This window comes from Hippopotamus amphibius, chromosome 1 (genome assembly GCF_030028045.1).
Source record: "Hippopotamus amphibius kiboko isolate mHipAmp2 chromosome 1, mHipAmp2.hap2, whole genome shotgun sequence".
NCBI classification, from domain to species: Eukaryota; Metazoa; Chordata; class Mammalia; order Artiodactyla; family Hippopotamidae; genus Hippopotamus; species Hippopotamus amphibius.
Genome location: NC_080186.1, coordinates 15,755,338 through 15,772,806, shown reverse-complemented (window position 1 = coordinate 15,772,806; position 17,469 = coordinate 15,755,338). Strand labels below are relative to the sequence as shown.

Sequence of the window (17,469 nt, the reverse complement as noted above, 5' to 3'; positions counted from 1 at the left end):
ACTACATGGAGCCTTCTAAAAGTCTCTGGAGTAAAATGTATGAGTGTGGGATAGTGACTGAGGGCTGGCAACCCCTTTTCCTGCTTTCTGCAGGGCTGTGGACCCTGTAGGTGCTCATTTAAACACTGAGTGGAGAAGTGGGAGGGAAGGAGAATGAATCAGTGGAAGGATGACAGCATAGATGGTGGAGATCAGAATGGATGGGTGAGTGGATCAGTGAGGAGAGGGTGAGTGGCTGGCCACAGGGGCAGGGAGCAGATGCAGAGGTCAGATGGATGGTGCCACGTCTCGATGTCTTTCCTGTTCACTGCTTCTCATCCTCTGTTTTCAGCTTCGGGCGGCGGAGGTGGAGATCAAAGATCTGCAGTCGGAGTTTGAGCTGGAGAAGATCGATTACTTGGCCACCATCCGTCGGCAGGAACGTGACTTTATGCTCTTCCAGCAGCTCTTGGAGCAGGTGCAGCCCCTGATTCGCAGGGACTGTAACTATAGCAACCTGGAGAAGATAAGGCGCGAGTCCTGCTGGGATGAGGATAATGGCTTCTGGAAGATCCCTGAGCCCATCATCATAAAAACCAGCCTCCCAGTAGGTCAGGAGCTTTGCTGCCCCACCGCCCCCGGTTGTCCCCGCCCTTCTCCACAGTTTGCCCTCCTGCAGGCTGACAGATGGGCACATACCTCTCCCTGCTGGCTGTGGGTGCAGCAGACATGTGACTCTGGGTACCCAAAATGTTGGGGACCTAAGAGTCAGAAAGATGTGGGTTGGAATTCTGGCTCCACTATTCCCAGTGTGAGCTCTTTGGGACTCATGGTCCTCATCTGTGAAATGGGGATTAATAACAGCACCTTCCTTAAAGATGGCTGGGTGGCCTAAAATGTGGAAAACACTTAGAGCCCTGCCTGGCGCATTTTCAGTGTGTGGTGCATTTTCTTATCATGATCATCATTGCCACGATTTCATCCTACAATAACCCTGTGAGGGGCAAAGACTTTTATACCTGTTTTACATATGAGGAATCTCAGTGTAAAGAACTTATCCAAAGTCACAGTCATAGTGGTGAGTTGTAGGCTAGGGACAGAAAAGAGCTCTTCAGAGTTTCAGGCATGGTTCACCTTCTGCTTTTGCCACTGACCTCCTGTGTGACCTTTTGTTGGTCACTGTCCCTCTCTGGGCTTTGGTCCCCTGATATTCACAAAGAAGGGGTTGGATAAGATGATCTTGAAGGTCCCCCCCCCCCGCCCCCATTGAGTCTCAGAGTAGGGTCAGACTTGCAATGGATCCTCTCCAGTCACGTGCTGGCTCTGCCCATTCAGGGAGCAGCAGGTTCGTACCTCCCACGGGGTCCCCAGTGGTCCTCCCTCTAGTCAGAGAGTGCCCATCCAGGTCCTACACCTCTGATCATTACGGACGGTACTGGCACCATCCCTGCTGAAACTCCAGCCGCCCCATCTCCCGCAGACTGCAGGCAGAGTGGCCTTTCTCCCTGCGCCCACCTGCTGTCTTGCCTAGAGGCAGGGAATGGCTTCTTTGGTCTGAGCCCTCCTATTGTCTGCTTCCCAGAGCCATCCCCTTGCTTGGGCTGGGAGGTGTCCTCCCCTGGCTCCAAGCCTGAGCCAGGCCTGAGCGCCAAGCTCTAGGGAGAGCACTGCAGCCCCCCTGTCCCTCTGGCCCTTGTTCCAGGTAGCAGTGACCTCAGCTTCTGTTTTCTCATAGCAGTTTCAACAGGGTCACAGAACAGACCAGCCCACAAAACTTCTGCAGCGGACAACAGCGAACCAGGCATGGTAAGGTCTCTGAGAGAGCCAGTGGGGAGCTAGCACCAGGCAGGATTGGCCCCCAAGGCATAGTGGATCAGTGTTGCTGTAGGAAGCGGACTCTGCTTCCGTCCACCTCAGGATTAAAGCAGGGAGCTGCTACCCTTTCTGTGTAACCTTTTGCACCCTGACCCTCCACCCCCTCTGGCCCTCATTCAGAGGCACTTTATGTATATAAAGACCAGAGGAAAAGCAGGGATTCAAGGCAGCCCACCCTGCTGGTGAAGGACCAGAGCTTCAGCTTCAGTTCCAGAGGCTAAGAAGTTCATCGTGGATCCCTTGGCCCCAGCTGGTACCCTTGGACTGGGAGGTCCTCAGAGTTTCCATAAATAGTCATTGGGATTCTAAATTCACTTTATTTCATATCTCCCTTATTTTGTATTACAACAAATATATATCCTTAAGGCAGAGGTCAGCAAACTTTTCTCTTTACAAACAGTAGATATTTTAGGGGTTGGGGGCCATATGGTCTCTGACACAACTACTCAGCTTTGCCATTGTAGCACAAAACCAGCCACACACTGTGTGTAAATGAATGAGCACAGCTGTGTTCCAGTAAAACTGTACAGGAACAGCCTGTGGGCCAGATTTGGCTCATAGGCTGTAATTAGTTGATCCCTGCCTTCAACCGTTACAGATGTTTTGGAAAACCTACACAGGACATACCTTTGCAGTCGTGATAACGCCACTCATAGGTTAATGAATTCCAGCCAACCATCTCTGCCTGAGCAACTGAGGCTGGTCTAAAGTTCTGATTGGCTGCATTTCATTCCTTAACTTTGTTTAAAAGAACAAAAACAAAAGGAAAGTTTTTCTTGAAAAAACCATTCTTAACCTAGGACTACAAGTGGGTTATATTAGAATGCTTTTAGTTCCAAGTGATGGATACCTATCCAAAGCAAACCATCATAAGCAAAATAGGGAATTTATTGGTTCATGTTAAGTGGACCAGTTTCAGGCATGGCTGGAACAGGGCACTCAAACAGTCCTTGTTCGGTGTGTTTCTTCACCTCTTGGCTCTGTTTCACTTGGAATCCTAGCTTTGGACTCGGGCGGGCTTTCTCTGTGTGGCAGGAAAGATGGCTGCCAGCAATGGTGATCCAGTAGGAAGAGAGGCCTGGTCTTTTAGAGCAGCAGTCCCCAACATTTTTGGCACCAGAGACCAGTTTTGTGGAAGACAATTTTTTTCTACGGACGGGGGCGGGGGTGGGTGGCAGGGGTGGTATGGTTCAAGTGGTAATGCAAGTGATGCAGGAGGATGGTTCAGGCGGTAATGTGAGTGATGCAGGGGGATGGTTCAGGCGGTAATGCGAGTGATGGGCAGTGGCAGATGAAGCGTCGCTGTTCACCCACTGCTCACATCCTGCTGTGGTTCCTAACAGGCTGTGGACCGGGGACCCCTGTTTTAGAGCATCCTTAAACCAATGCTTGTGGCAAGATTCTGGTTGGCTCTGCCTGGGTCATGGGCCTACTCTTGGACCAGTGACTCTGTCCAGAAGATGTAGTCCTGTGATTGGCCCAGTCTGGGTCACATGTCCAGCTGTGTAGCAAGGGGATGGGCAGGTGGGAGTGGTGATATTAGGGTGGTGTGAATGATCACCCCACCAGGACCATGTCAAGTGGGAGAAGGGTAGCTCCCTGAAGGAAGAGATTCAAGCTGAAGAAAACAAGTCCACTCTAGCAGTGAAAAATATTAGTCCTCGGTGATAAAAATGTTGGGACTCCAGTTCTCATGACCATAAACGTGCTCATGAGCTGAGTACTGTATTACATGAATATGTTATGATAGGTTTGGGGGTGTGTAGTATCGCCCTTGCCCCTGATGGACCTTGTTTTGAGATTTGCAGGAGGAACAAGGCACTTCCCATCCCAAGGAAGGTGGGGGTGGGGGGTGAGGAGGAGCGTGTGTAGACTTGGCTGGAGACTGTGACCCCCCTGCCCTGAGCTGCCTGGATCCCACTACAGGAGTCTGGGGCTGAAGTGTAGGTACACCAGCTTGGGCAGTGAGGTTCAGAGCAGCCCCGCCACTCAGGCCAGCAGAGCCTGCGGGACGCTGGGTAAGGCCCAGATAAGAAGTGCACAAACAAGGGGTCTTGACCCGGGAGGATTTGTTATCTCAGCAGGAAGAAGACCGCTACAGGCTGATGCTCAGTCGGAGCGACAGTGAAAACATTGCCAGTAACTACTTCCGGCCCAAGCGCGCCAGCCAGATCCTCAGCACGGACCCCATGAAGAGCCTTGGTGAGTGCCCCGCCCCAAGAGCTCTGGAGGATTTGGAGTCACACAGGCCTGGGTCACAAACCCCTCTCCCTCTGAGCCTCAGTTTCCTCAGCTGGGAACTGAGGGGGCTATGCCTCCTCCTCAGGCTCAGGTGAGATGAGCTGGGAAGTGCTGAGTACACAGCCTCCCCTTTCCCCTCCCCTCTGTCTCCCTGGGGGAGAGGGGCTGAGCTGGATTCTCTGCCAGGCCTTCAGCACACGGCTTGGGTCCCGGCCTGGGGTTGCCCTGGACTGGATCAGTTACTCACCAGCTTCCTCAGATGCCAGTATTGTGACTTTCCCCCACGGCGCCAAGGTGGGCAAACAGGACCACAAAAGCAAAGCACACTTTTACAAGCAAGAATCAAAAATCACTTGTTCCTCTGCTTTTAAAACTAAAATCAAAGACTATAGGTCTTCCAAAAAAAAAACCAATAAAAAGCAGTCTCAGTTCTACATTGAGATTATCTGAGAGAGAGTGGGTGGAGTTAAGGAACAAGGAGGGGAAAGCTGGACAGGAAAGAAACATAACCGTTGAGAACTTGGCATCGTGCCCATGTTGCAGATGAGGAAACCGAGGCTCAGAGAGAAGCAGCTCCCTAAGGTTATACTTCATGAAGTGGCAGAGCAGGGCTTTCAACAGGCTTGTCTGGCTTGACATCCCAGGCTGCCTCAGTCTGAGGCTTTAAAACTCCATGCTCCCAGCCCAGACCCTTTGGACGCAGAGGTAGTGCTGGGTCCAAGGCTTCAACCAGAACAGCTTCTCAGAGCTTGGGGGTCCCAGCTGCAGGCCCAGGGCCTCTGGCTGGGTGGGGGGTGGACCAGACTCTGCACCCCGCACACATGAGTCTTTTCTCTGCATCCCCTGCACTGCTGGCTGACTGGTGCTTCTGCCTTGCTTCTCCACAGCACATCACAGCTCGCCGCCAGGCCTCAGCTCCCCGCTTGGCAACAGCTCTGCCATCCCACCCACCCACGCCCCTGAAATGCCCCAGCCTCGGCCCTTCCGCCTCGAGTCCCTTGACATCCCCTTCACCAAGGCCAAGCGTAAGAAGAGCAAAAGCAGCTTTGGCGGTGAGCCTTTGTGAGCACACTGCCTGCTGCTGCCCTGCCTTAGAGCTCCCGCGAGACTGCCAGGCCCTCCCAGGGCTGCCCCAGCCAGGCCTCCTCCCACCTGCCCCCGATGGTGACCAGGTTGCCTGAGGGGGCCCTGGCCCTGGGAAGGCACATTCCCCTCCCTGCTACCTAGAGAGCCCACTCTGCCTGGGGCGTGAGCCCCTCAGAGGCTGGACCATCCTTGGAGAGACCCACTCCGGCTCTCCACGCCACATCAGTGTTTCCATCTGCCCGCCGTCTGTGCCCACCAGTGTTGTTCTGTGCCTCCGTGGGCTCAGAAACTTCATCTCTGCCTCAAGGCCTTCACCACAGCCCGACAGAGCAGGCAGTGACTTCCACATGGGTCAAGCTCAACATCTTGGCAATTGAAAATTGTGCCTCTGTCCAGTAGACCCCACTTGGTGGGGAAGCCCTGTAGGGCGGGCAGAGGAGTCCTAGAGCAGCTGTTCCCGTGCTGCCCACTCCCAGCTGGTCTGCGGCCCAGAGGAGGCCACTCCACATTAAGCTGCCTAATAAACTTTTACTGATGAACTGCCCTTTTCTGATCCTCTGACAGCATCGCTGGGGCCCCTCCCTGAACTGCCTGGCCTTCATGGGGAAGCTCTTTCTGGGGCAGGGGTTCTTAACTGCCTGCAGGCTCCAGGGTCTCTGCAATGCCCTGCAGTTTTGAGTACAAGTGCATTTTTTTCTGGGGAGAGCATGTGAATGTGAGCTGTCGTTAGATTCTGGAAGGATCTGTGACCCGGGGAAGCGGAGGCTTTGTTTTGGAAAATGGAAGCCACATCTTTCTGAAGCCTAGAGAAGACCCAGGTCTTGACAGCCTTCAGGGGCTGTGCTGGAATTGCGTGTCCTAACATGGCCAGAAGTCAATCCAGGCCACCCCAACTGCCTAAGATAGACCCATCCCTTTGCCCCTTGTATCCCAGGCCTGCCCTGTGGGAGGGGCCCACAATCTGAGGGGGAAAGCTTGGGCTTTGGTGCTGTCCTGAGCCTCACGGCACACTGAGCATCTGTGGAATGGGGATACTACCAGCCTCAAGGGTTATTGGGAAAGTTAAATTAGATAGTATGTAGAGTTCCTGGTGCATAGCAGGTGCTCCGTGTTAGTACCCCTCAAGCCTTCCCCTCCATATTTTGTATTAATTACTGTGATACCTGCCACAAGCCACATGCCCTGGGCCAGGGAGCTCAGGCTCTGGAGAAGCTGGGGTGGGAGGTGCTTAGGAAACTTCAGAGATCAGTCTAAGGGGAGGCAGGCCGCGGTGCGTACTTCGAGCAAGAGGACGCAAGATCAGGTCTTTGTGGGAAACAAAGTGCCCTTGTGAAGGGAGCAGCAGCGGGCGGGGCTCCCATAAAGGATGGAGAAGATCCCGGGGCTTAAGATGGGAACGTGGGGAGAGGGTTCCTGGTAGAGGGGGCTGCATGAACAAAAGGCAGGAGGTGGGGAAGCTCAAGGTATGTTAAAGGTGGGAGGAGATCTGTTCCACGGAAGCCCTGAGCAGGGACCGGCAGGAGGATAAGGCTGCCAAGATGCGTTCAGGTGGAGACCTGCGTGAAGAGCCTTTGGGTGGCCCTGAGCTGTGGCGGACTGCTCAGCAACGGGCCGGCACCATCAGGTCTGAGCGAGAGGTGGATGGATGCGGCATTGTGTGGGGAAGGGCAGGAGGGCTGGGCTGCCGGGCAGGAGTTAGGGGTGAGAGGGTTAACTTCCTGTGCAGCCAGTGGGGATGGAGGTAGACACAGTTGAGATGCACAGAGGGAGACTGTCCTCGTCGAATCTGTCCTGGGCCAGTGAAGACCGAGGAAGTGGCCCAGGTTGGCGCCGCCACCGCCCCAGGCCCTGCCCTGACCGCGTCGGCCGAGACCAGGCCCAACAGCTTGAAGAAGCGGGATCCTTCCATCCAAGCTCCGGCGGGAAGCCGTGGGATGGGCGGAGCCAGAGGGCTCTTCACCCTGTTGATTGGCCGCGGCAGCGGAGTTGTCTCTCTAGGATTGAGCCTTTTCCTTTCGAGAGGCGGAGCCGCGGCCGCCTTCCACCAATAGCGTCCAGAGGACCCGCCTCCTACCGGCGCACTTCCGGCCGCGCTCCCCGCTGCTCCCCGTCCGAACACCGGCTCCGGACGCCAGGCCCCGACGTACTCGGATCACTTCCGGGTGGTGCTCCACGACCGCAAGCCGCGATTGGGCGACTGTGGAAGGGGCACTTCCGGTGTCCAGGTGCTCGGATTCTTTGGCAGGAGCGGCAAGATGGGGCTCGGCGCCGCGGCCCGCGCTTGGTCCCTCCTGTGGCCGCTGCTGCCCTTGCTTGGCCTGGTCGGCGCCAGCGGTCCCCGCACCTTGGTGCTGCTGGACAACCTCAACCTGCGGGAGACGCATTCGCTTTTCTTCCGGAGCCTGAAGGGTGAGGCTGGGGTCCGAGGCGTGGCAGGTGAAAGTCAGGGGTTGGAAAGGTCCCCAAGCCGGAGGACACTGGCCATCCTCCTTCCCATTCGTTTGACACGAGCTGGCCGTCCAGGTCTGACCTGCCGCTAGTGGGAAGGGAGGGTGGGGGCGGAGAACGGTCACGGTCTCTGCAGCGGTGGTTTCCCTTTGCGCCCCGTCTGCCTCACTCTCTGTTCTCTTCTCCAGATCGGGGCTTTGTACTCACATTCAAGACCGCAGATGACCCCAGCCTGTCCCTCATTAAGTACGGGGAGTTCCTCTATGACAATCTCATCATTTTCTCTCCTTCTGTAGAAGGTAAGGGCTGTCGGTCGCTTCCAGAACTGGGATTCGAGCCCCAGGACTGATTTATCCCTTTCTTCGGAATCTTGGGCGTGTTCTGGGATGGGATGGGTCGCCAGGCCTGGGCGCTGCTGCTGCCAGAGAGGAGGAAAATGTTAACTTCTAACCTGGGCTTAGGAGAGGACATCTCCTCTCCAAAAGACACATTGTGGGATCAAGTGTTGTTGCAGACCATAGAACTCCCGGCTCAGGATTCCCTGGAGGCCCAGTGGTTAGGACTCCTCGCTTTCACTGCAAAGGGTGCGAGTTCAATCTCTAGTTGGGGAACTAAGATGCCACAAGCCACCTGGCGCAGCCCAAAAAACCTAAAAACAAAAACCAACCAAAAAAAAACAAACAAACAAACAAACAAACCCCACAAACCCCACTCCTAGCTCTGCTACTCTGGGAAGGGAATTTTCTCTGTTAAAGGACCTGATAAAGACGGACAACCGCCCACCCCACCCCCCACCCCCGTTGGGTTTGCCTGTGTAGAAAGTGGAAATGGCATGCTGTAAATATGGTTTGCTGGAAAGGGGCATTGGTGGTAGTTGATCCTAAGAATTCAGATGGGGTCATAGTTAGGCTGAAAAGATTACCTGGTGATTACCTAGTCCAACCCCCTATCTGAGGCTGGGTGGATACGTTCCGGGCTTAGCAGAGGGCTAGCTGTTGAACAGAATGAACATCTTCACTAGATTTTCCAGTAGACATTCCTGTGATAGAGAGTTTACTATCTTATGAGGCAACTCACTCCACCACTGGATAACTGTGTTAAGAAATTCTTATATTAAACTGGAATTTGTCTCCTACTTCCTGCTTTGTTTATTTGGGGGCCGGGAGAGAAGGGGTTTCTGATGCTCCCCAGGGCTTAGAGAATAGGTCTAATGCTTATTTTGCCTACAGGCATAGCCTTCACATAATCATGGTCTGTTCAGTTGTTTCTTCTCAAGACTAAATATCCTCAGTTCCTTTGGCTGTTTCCCTTTTGTTGTGCTTTTTTGGTGAGCATCCCAGTTGTCCTCTTTTTTAGTGGCCTCGGTTCATCTTTTGCTCAGAGGACACAAGGTGTCCCTGTCTGGGGTAAGATAGGACTGCCATCTCTCCCTTCAGCTGATGAAGCTTAGGAAGGCTTTCACTTCATTGGCATCGACTTTGTTCTCTGTGGTCCCTGCCAGTCCCTGACGTATTTTTCCCAAGTTCCCTTATCAAGGTGCCTCCAACTCCCTTGCAACTCCAAATCCCTTTGGAATTGGCTTTTTGGAGGCAAGTGTAGTTGTAACCAGTTAAAAATCTTCAGGTTAATGGAGCCTTTAGCAGGTAAACTGGCGTTTGCCAGGTTGCAGCTGTGGTGGAACTCTGAAATCGGTACCCAACAGTGACAGAGAGCCTGCCCTTGAGGAGTCTTTCAGTCTGTCTGTGAGGAAATAAAAATAAATAAAAATAAGGACTTGAAATGAGTTACCAGACCACATGTCGGGATGTCCAAGATGGAGTGGAGAGAGGGGGAGGCAGTGGGAGATGGACTGGGAGGAGGTTGAGGTAGGATATTGTTGCTGGGAGAAATGGCAGAGCCTGGAACACTGCTGCACAAATCTTAGTTAATTCCATACCCTCTTCACGACTTTAACATTTTCCATATCATTTGTGCTAATACAGTTTTTCTTGATTGATGTGCTTTAAAAAAAAAAAAAGCAACTAAAGTAACAGTTTAATAGGAAACTAGTAATGAACCCTTTATCACCACTGAAAATGGAAAGCCAGTGCCATCTTCTGCTGTCAGTAGCGGGTAACTATAAATGGAATGAATGCAGTGCTGTCAAGTTCTAGCTGATTCTCCATCTGCTGAAGGCTTTGCGCCCTAGATGTCCTCTTTTTTTTTAAATAATTAATTAATTAATTAATTTTATTGGCTGTGTTGGGTCTTCGTTGCTGCACACGGGCTTTCTCTAGTTGCGGCGAGTGGGGGCTACTCTTCCTTGTGGTGCACAGGCTTCTCATTGCAGTGGCCTCTCTTGTTGCAGAGCATGGGCTCCAGGCGTGTGGGCTTCAGTAGTTGTGGCGCACAGGCTCACGGGCTTAGTTGCTCTGTGGAATGTGGTATCTTCCTGGGGCAGGGATCAAATCCGTGTCCCCTTCATGGGCAGGTGGATTCTTACCCAGTGCGCCACCTAGGAAGTCCTAGGTGTCCTCTTAAAAGAGGGAGTAATCTAGTTTAGAGAAGCGTTAAGACCTGTATAGGATTGTGACCATTCTCTTTGATGAAGAAAGCTGGGAAGGGAATTGGAAAGGGAATAACGTCTCTCTCTGAGATTCAGTGTTATTTGAAGCCCTGCCCCAGGTCTCTGTTGTCACCTTTTCTGCCCCTTGCAGGGTGGGGAACGCTGTTGCAGGAAACCCTCTGGGGCACCCTGGGGAGAAGGCTAACGTGCTGGGGGTTGGGTTCAGGGTGAGAGTTTGGCCCCCGCTCTGAGGGCCCTTCTGTGGTACTCTGATTGTCTTCATGTATCGGTGGTTCCTTGCCCTCTGGGGTCTGGAAGCTCCCACGGCACAGGCTGTAACAGCTGCAGAAGCAGGATCCTTAGCACATTTGCACCCGGGAAACACTGGGTCCTTGTTTTATAGGTGGGGAAACGGGCTCAGAAAGGTGAAGGGCTTGCCTGGATCGAAGCCCAGTGTCTCAGTTTCACAGCCTGCGTTACTGTGCTAGAGCTTCAGCAGCAGCACTCCTGACATTTGGGGCTGGGTCATTCGGTGCTGTGGGAACTGTCCTGGGCAGTGCGGCATCCTGAGCCCTGCCCGCCAGGTACCAGTAGCCTCCTTCCCCCTTGTGACGAGAAACACCTCCAGGCATTGCCATGAACGGCAAAATCACCTTTGGTTGGGAACCACTGTGCTGTACCAAGAAGCTGTCTTGCGTCGTCTGAGGATCTGCCCTGCCTCTCTGGAGGAGGGCGGATGGATGGCTTAGTTTGGCGTGAGGGGTGAGTCCCCACAAACAAGATGTTTTGTCTATGCCTGACGGTAAGGTACAGTGCTTTTATTTTTTCCTCCTGAAAATGATCCCTCAGAAAAGAGGACTCTTCTCATATTCAGGTCTTTACAAAGTCATACTGTGGACTCATTTCTAACTGCCCAATGGATGTAATGGACAGACTTCTGTGTCCAGTCCCAGTAAATGGCACTGCCAACCTTCCAGTTGCTCGGGCCAGAAATCTTGTTGTCATCCTTAGTGCCTGTCTCCCTCTCACACCCTACATCAGGCTTGGCCTTCAGAATGCGGGCATATGGGAATTCCCTGGTGGTCCAGCGGTTAGGATTCCACGCTTTTGCTGCAGAATGTGGGCGTAGGCCCGTCCCCCCCCCGCCACCTCTCCTCCACCACTGTGGTCCAGTCGCCACTCTTCACTGCCTGGGTGATCGCATCAGCCTTCTAACCCATCACTCTGCCTCCAGCCTCAGCCCCTGTCCCCAATCCCCCACCTAGCCACCAGAACCTTTAAAGATGTAAACAGATCATGCTGGTCTCCTGCTCAGAGCCCTCCAGTGGCTCCTCCCCATGGCCGTGGTCATCACGGGGCCCACAGGGCCTGCAGACACCTGCCTGCTCTGCTGCTCCTCGCGCCTTCGCTCTCTCCAGCTGAGCCACTCTGGGCTCCTCGCTGGTGATGTGCCCCTCGCCTCGGGGACCGCGCCTCTGTCGTTCTCAATGCCTGGGATGCTCGTGCCCCCATCTGCCCGGCTCATTCTCACGCCTCAAATGCACTTGCCCAAGGTCTGCCCTGAGCAGCATACATGTGCTGCTGCCCCTCGCCCCCTCTTTATTTTCCTTCTCAGCACACAGGAAATCACGTTCATGTAATGAATAAGTGAATTACTTTATGTTGAACGTCAGGGCCCACATCAGGGAAGGCTGTCAAGCCTGCAGCAGCCCCACTCAGTGCTAGTTCTGGATGCAGTGACTGTCACCTGATACAGCTGATTGATCAAAAAAGGGTATGATCTCACAGTTACAGGTGCTGTAAATTAATGGAACTGTTTGGTGATCACTTTAAAACAGCATATGACGTGGTCCTGTTATGGCTGTCCTGGATCTAAACCTGTAGGATTAATAGGGAAAAACCTCTCGTGTCAGGCAAAGGAGTACTAGTGTCAAGTGACAGCGTCACCCTCAGCTTCACAAGTGCTCTTTCTCAGGTGGTTTAGGCGGAAGTGAAGTTGACGGGCCCTGGAAAACTGTTTGGTGACCCCAGACGTGGCTTCAGTGATGACAGAGATACTGTTGTGAAAGGTGCAGGTGAAGCTGCTTCATGAACGGGAAAATGCGACATTTCTAGGTGAACAGTTTATGTGTGACTTGAAATATGTATGACTAACTTGACAGCTGTAATTGGTAGGTGTATGACTGTGTCATTTGTACTTCTAAAGGTGTATGAATTTGAGCCATTATTTTTGGATCTTCACACAGGGGAAATGGGAGAAGGGCCCTGTGTCAGGGCGTGCACGGTAAAGGTCCCTCTGGTTTTGGGCCTCCAGAGGGTGCTATTCTGTGATTGATTGTGGCTGGTCTGCGGGTCACCTTGCCAGCCCAGATGTCAGAGGAGCAGTGAGAGGAACCTTCTGGGTCACGAGTCTGGTGATTCTTTCAGATTTTGGAGGAAATATCAACGTGGAGACCATCAGTACCTTTATCGACGGTGGAGGCAGTGTCCTGGTAGCTGCCAGCTCAGACATTGGTAAGTCTAACCTGGAAAGTTCTGGTGTTTTCCACCATTTCTCCAGGGAGCTTAGAGAACTTTACAAATGGAAGCTGCCAAATGGGCATTCGTGGTGGGGGTGGCAATGGGGGCCTCCGCCAGAGGCAGTGAGGGAACTCCCAGCGCCATTCGGTTCCTCCTGTGCTTTCCTGTGACCAGAGCCAATGAGATGAGAAGTGGGTCCTTTTAAGGGCTAGGATCCCTGTTTGTTTGTTTTTCCCGTCTTCTATTTTTGTCTTTTTCCTTTGTTTCTCTTGTTTTGGTGGCTTTTCTCTTACAAAAAGAAGGCAAGAGGGGAGATCTGACAGATTATTTTTTTGTTTTCTATTTTGGACATTTTCAAAGATATTTAGAAGCAGGGAGAGGAGGGTAGTATCCCGAACCCCATGTATTGGGTTGGCCAAAAAGTTTATTTGATTAGTGAATACATTGTTCAATAAAATTCTTGGTGAAATTGAAAAACGTGTCTTTCAGTTTTACTTAAAACCAAACGAACTTTTTGACCAACCCAGTACTTACCACCGAGCTGCACCGATGGCCACCACCTGGCCAATCTTGTTTCATTTCTTCCAGTGTTGACAGGTTTTTAAAACCACTGGGGTGGGCTCCTGGGTGGGGTGGTGATGAAGAAGAGAGGTAAGCCCAGGCTCATCCAGGTCAGGCCTGCCCGAGGTAATTACTTTGCTTCAAAGCAGGTTTTTGTGCAGAACCAAGGTCACTGTATTTGCAGAGGGAGGGGCCAGGTGGTAGTGTTTTATCAGTTCAGATTCTGACTCCTGCAGGCAGAACACTGTGCTGTTGCCCAGGGGTCTAGCAGGGGCTGCGCCTGGCCTGGTGAAGCTGCAGGGCCCCGGGAGTGACTGGTAGAGAGCGAAGCACGAGGACACTAGGACGAGAGACACTGCTCGGCCCAGGGCCCGCCTTAAGGGCTCAGTCAGGTATCTCTTGGATTTGTGCAGGTGACCCTCTTCGAGAGCTGGGCAGTGAGTGTGGGATCGAGTTCGACGAGGAGAAAACGGCTGTCATCGACCATCACAACTATGACATCTCAGACCTTGGCCAGGTAATCAGGACTGTCACCTTCCAGGTTTCAGGCCCTAATAGCAAAGCTCAGCCTAGAAACCGGGAGGGAGTCAGGAGGGGCTCCCCAGCTTGGGGAGCCTTTTTCTGGACCCCCGTCTTCCCTCTGCTTCTGCAGCACACGCTCATCGTGGCTGACACGGAGAACCTGCTGAAGGCCCCAACCATCGTTGGGAAATCGTCTCTGAATCCCATCCTTTTTCGAGGTGTTGGGTGAGTGAGCAGCGAGAGGCCCGCAGAAACCAGGGGAAGAAGGGATCGCTTTCTTTTGTCAGGAAACCAGCCCAAACTTGTGATTACTGGGGGGCTCTCCTTCCCCCAGAGGACGTGGATGAGATTAATGTGTGACATTAAGAGTCAGACTGCATTGTTACAGCAAGAGAGCTAGGTGTTTGGTTATTAGAAAGTGGGATTAATTCCTGTGAAGAACTGGCTCCCAAGGGGACCCCAGGTCCTTTGGGCTCAGTTCTTGGGGTCAGAGTTGGGCGGTTCTCTTTTCCTTCTGCAGGATGGTGGCTGATCCTGACAATCCTTTGGTGCTGGACATCCTGACAGGCTCTTCTACCTCCTACTCCTTCTTCCCGGATAAACCCATCACCCAGGTGAGGGGCCTTTGCAGCCTTCAGGCCTCCAGCTCCTGGGCCTGGTAGCAAAGCACTTTTTATGTGAAAATGAGAAGCAAGCAGGAGCGCACCCTTCGCTGAGGCAATGAAATGATAAACTGACGGGAGGGGGACGAGGGCAGCGGCAAGGGGTCTCAGCTTCTGCCCTCAGCTGGGGCCCAGGTGGTCCCGGGGCCCAGCTGCTGGTCCTTTGCCCCGGCTCTCCTGGCTGATGGCCTCGTGTTGTCCCAGTACCCCCACGCCGTGGGGAAGAACACCCTGCTCATCGCGGGGCTGCAGGCCAGGAACAATGCCCGCGTCGTCTTCAGCGGTTCCCTCGACTTCTTCAGCGATGCCTTCTTCAACTCGGCGGTGCAGAAGGCTGCACCCGGCTCCCAGAGGTAGATGCGGGGGGCCTGGGTGGTGGGTCTGTGCAGATGGGGCGGAGCCTTTTAGCTGAAAGTGTCAGAGGCTAAGAATCTTCAGGTGCTTGAAGATTATTTGAAGACTTTATTGCTGACCTGTTGGTGTTCGCAGTCCAGACTTTCCAGGGTAGTAACAGCTTATCTGGAGACGTTTCGATAATTGTGTATTTATTGTGTGGTGACATCCAGAGCAACACCTCACACCTGTCATTCTTTCCTGTGTTCCCATTAACCAGGATCCCTAGATGGGTATGGCCTATAGGCAGAAATTGGCTGAGTATGGTTTATCTTGGGGGATAGTAATTGGTTACCAGGCACCACTGGAAGGAAGTCAGTTCTGGTGCTGCAGCCTCTCCCGTTTCCCCTTCTGCAGGTATTCCCAGACAGGCAACTACGAGCTAGCTGTGGCCCTCTCCCGCTGGGTGTTCAAAGAGGAGGGTGTCCTCCGTGTGGGGCCTGTGTCCCATCATCGGGTGGGCGAGACAGCCCCGCCCAATGCCTACACTGTCACTGACCTAGTGGTAAGAGCTTCTTGGAGCGGGAGGGCCCCAGGATTTTGGCCAAGTTGATTCTGCTCAGAAGCACTTACTAAATACTTCTGTGTTGGGCCTGAGGGGCCAAAACGAGGCCGAATAAGTTCACCTTCACTGTAAGAAAGGCAGTTGAGGTGCAGAGAGCCTGGCACATAAACCCGTATCCTGACAGGCAGCCTTTGGAGAAGGCGTGCTTTTGCTGTGGGGATACACAGGTGGGAGGGCCTTTGCTGACCTGATTCTGCTGGGAGTGGAATTCACCAGTGAAACCACATTTGAGTCGGTTCTTGAGGATGAATCTGTCAGGAAGTAGGAAGAGGCGAGAGCAGCGAATATGGAAGCAGGGATGCCCAGGAGTGCCCAGCGCATTTGGGGAGGCCAGTGTTTGGGTGCAGGCCTCCAAGGGCGTGCAAAGGGGTGTAGAAGCGAGTCAGAGGGGTGAGCTGGCTGGCTGGTGTCCTCCGCCACTGTCCCACTGTGGGTGGGGCTTGCCCAGGTTTTCAGAACTCCCGGGAGGTCCTGCCAGACTCACGGTGGAGATTCAGTGCAGCTGAGGGTGGGGGTGTCCTGCCAGGCGCTGGCCGCCCTGGCTAACTGGCCTCTTGTCCCAGGAGTACAGCATTGTGATCGAGCAGCTCTCCAATGGCAAATGGGTCCCCTTTGATGGTGATGACATTCAGCTGGAGTTTGTCCGCATCGATCCTTTTGTGAGGACCTTCTTGAAGAGGAAAGGTAAGTGCAGTTCTTGCAAGAGAAAGCTCTGGGAAGCCCGTCCCTGCCTCGGGCCTGGCTCTTCTGCGGCCGACAAATGCCACGGGAAGCCCCTCCTGGATACGCGTCTTGGCTCTTCCCCAGGTGGCAAGTACAGCGTCCAGTTCAAGTTGCCTGATGTGTACGGCGTGTTCCAGTTCAAAGTGGATTACAACCGGCTAGGCTACACGCACTTATACTCTTCCACTCAGGTAAGCCAGCTCATGGCCCTGTCCTCAGCCAGCCTGGGCCCCACCTGGGCCCCTGCGTGGCCAGGGCCTGCCATCTCTGTCGTGTGGCAGGTGTCAGTGCGGCCGCTGCAGCACACACAGTACGAGCGCTTCATCCCCTCGGCCTATCCCTACTACGCCAGCGCCTTCTCCATGATGGTGGGGCTCTTCATCTTCAGCGTTGTCTTCTTACACATGAAGGAGAAGGAGAAGTCTGACTGAGGGGCTGGAGCCCTGGACTCCTTACGACAGAGACGGAGGGTTTTTATAGGATGGCATTTTCTCCCCTTTATGGTGGATTTTTTTTGGGGGGGGGGGGGGTTGTTTTTTAAAGCCACGGACAGTGGCACAGCTTACCTCGGTGGGAGATGAAACACTGAGTACCAAGGGGTGGGGAGTGAGGGGATAATGTCTAAGTTTTTCCACCTTGAATGTTAAGTGTATTTTTCATATGTGAAGTCAACTCTCATTTCTAAAATAAAGAGAAACATCGCCCTCAATCTTCATCTGGCCCCTGTTGTACTTTGGTAACGGTGTGGGTGCTGTTGAGAAGTGACTGATACAAAATAGTAAGCGGCCTTTTAAAATTTTGCTGCAGACTGGAAACGACAGCTTCTAAACATCAAGGGATAAAATAAGGTTAATAAAGGTCAGTGTGGAAATCACTGAAATGGGAACTCCAGGGTAACAGTGCTTGACTTTGTGATGGAATTCTAGAATTGCCTGGTTGAAGAGAACCTTCGGTTCCCCTTGCTTAGGCAGTAGTAGTGTTCCTGAACGGCACGCGTAGCTGCGTGTAAAATCCCTTCCCCGTTATTGCCTGTTTCTTCTCTTCGTGGTCTAAGAATCTCTCTTAAAGCCAAGTATTCAGTTTGAGGCACATATTCTGCTGTTGTAAATACGCATTTAATTCTTCACAATTCCTGTAAGAAATGCTTGTCAGAAGGGAGACGTCAGCAAGTTTAAAACACTGCGCTGTCAGTTCCCACTTCACCAGTCCCTTCAGCTCTGCTAGACTCAGCTCAGTAGCTGGACGAGCTCTGTGGCAGTGCTTCCTCGAGAGCACCCCCTGAGCTGTTCCAGAACGCGTGCCTGAAGCGCAGAGGCTCCTCTCAGAGGGACCAGAGGTTTGCCTCGGCG

The 17,469-nt window shown here is 53.1% G+C and overlaps 2 protein-coding genes across 3 annotated transcripts in view; both read left to right on the top strand.

Annotated features, from left to right (window-relative positions):
- KIF17 (kinesin family member 17) overlaps window positions 1–5,500 on the top strand; it is a 48,051-nt gene extending 42,551 nt beyond the window's left edge. Inside the window, exons 12-15 of one of the 2 annotated variants that reach the window (XM_057698504.1) lie at window positions 332–590; window positions 1,718–1,785; window positions 3,939–4,056; window positions 4,983–5,500. In XM_057698504.1, the coding sequence (XP_057554487.1) occupies window positions 332–590; window positions 1,718–1,785; window positions 3,939–4,056; window positions 4,983–5,161 (624 nt within the window). In that variant the 3' untranslated portion in view covers window positions 5,162–5,500. Of the gene's footprint in view, window positions 1–331; window positions 591–1,714; window positions 1,786–3,938; window positions 4,057–4,982 lie in introns of both variants that reach the window. The other variant, XM_057698494.1, reaches the window with a different exon arrangement.
- A 1,789-nt stretch (window positions 5,501–7,289) lies between these two features.
- Window positions 7,290–16,829, top strand: DDOST (dolichyl-diphosphooligosaccharide--protein glycosyltransferase non-catalytic subunit). Its single transcript, XM_057698481.1, has 11 exons — window positions 7,290–7,590; window positions 7,818–7,928; window positions 12,602–12,688; window positions 13,669–13,772; window positions 13,908–14,002; window positions 14,298–14,391; window positions 14,644–14,792; window positions 15,190–15,337; window positions 15,961–16,081; window positions 16,205–16,311; window positions 16,402–16,829. The coding sequence occupies exons 1-11, from the start codon at window positions 7,437–7,439 to the stop codon at window positions 16,549–16,551; spliced, it is 1,320 nt and encodes a 439-aa protein (XP_057554464.1). The 5' UTR covers window positions 7,290–7,436; the 3' UTR covers window positions 16,552–16,829.
- The last annotated feature ends 640 nt before the right edge of the window (window positions 16,830–17,469 follow it).

Bases quoted from the DNA above. Each gene is read 5' to 3' on its own strand.
- DDOST (XM_057698481.1), top strand. From the start codon at position 7,437: ATGGGGCTCGGCGCCGCGGCCCGCGCTTGGTCCCTCCTGTGGCCGCTG. The intron at 12,689-13,668 runs GTAAGTCTAACC...GGATTTGTGCAG, and splicing joins AGCTGCCAGCTCAGACATTG to GTGACCCTCTTCGAGAGCTG. The intron at 16,312-16,401 runs GTAAGCCAGCTC...GTCGTGTGGCAG, and splicing joins ACTTATACTCTTCCACTCAG to GTGTCAGTGCGGCCGCTGCA.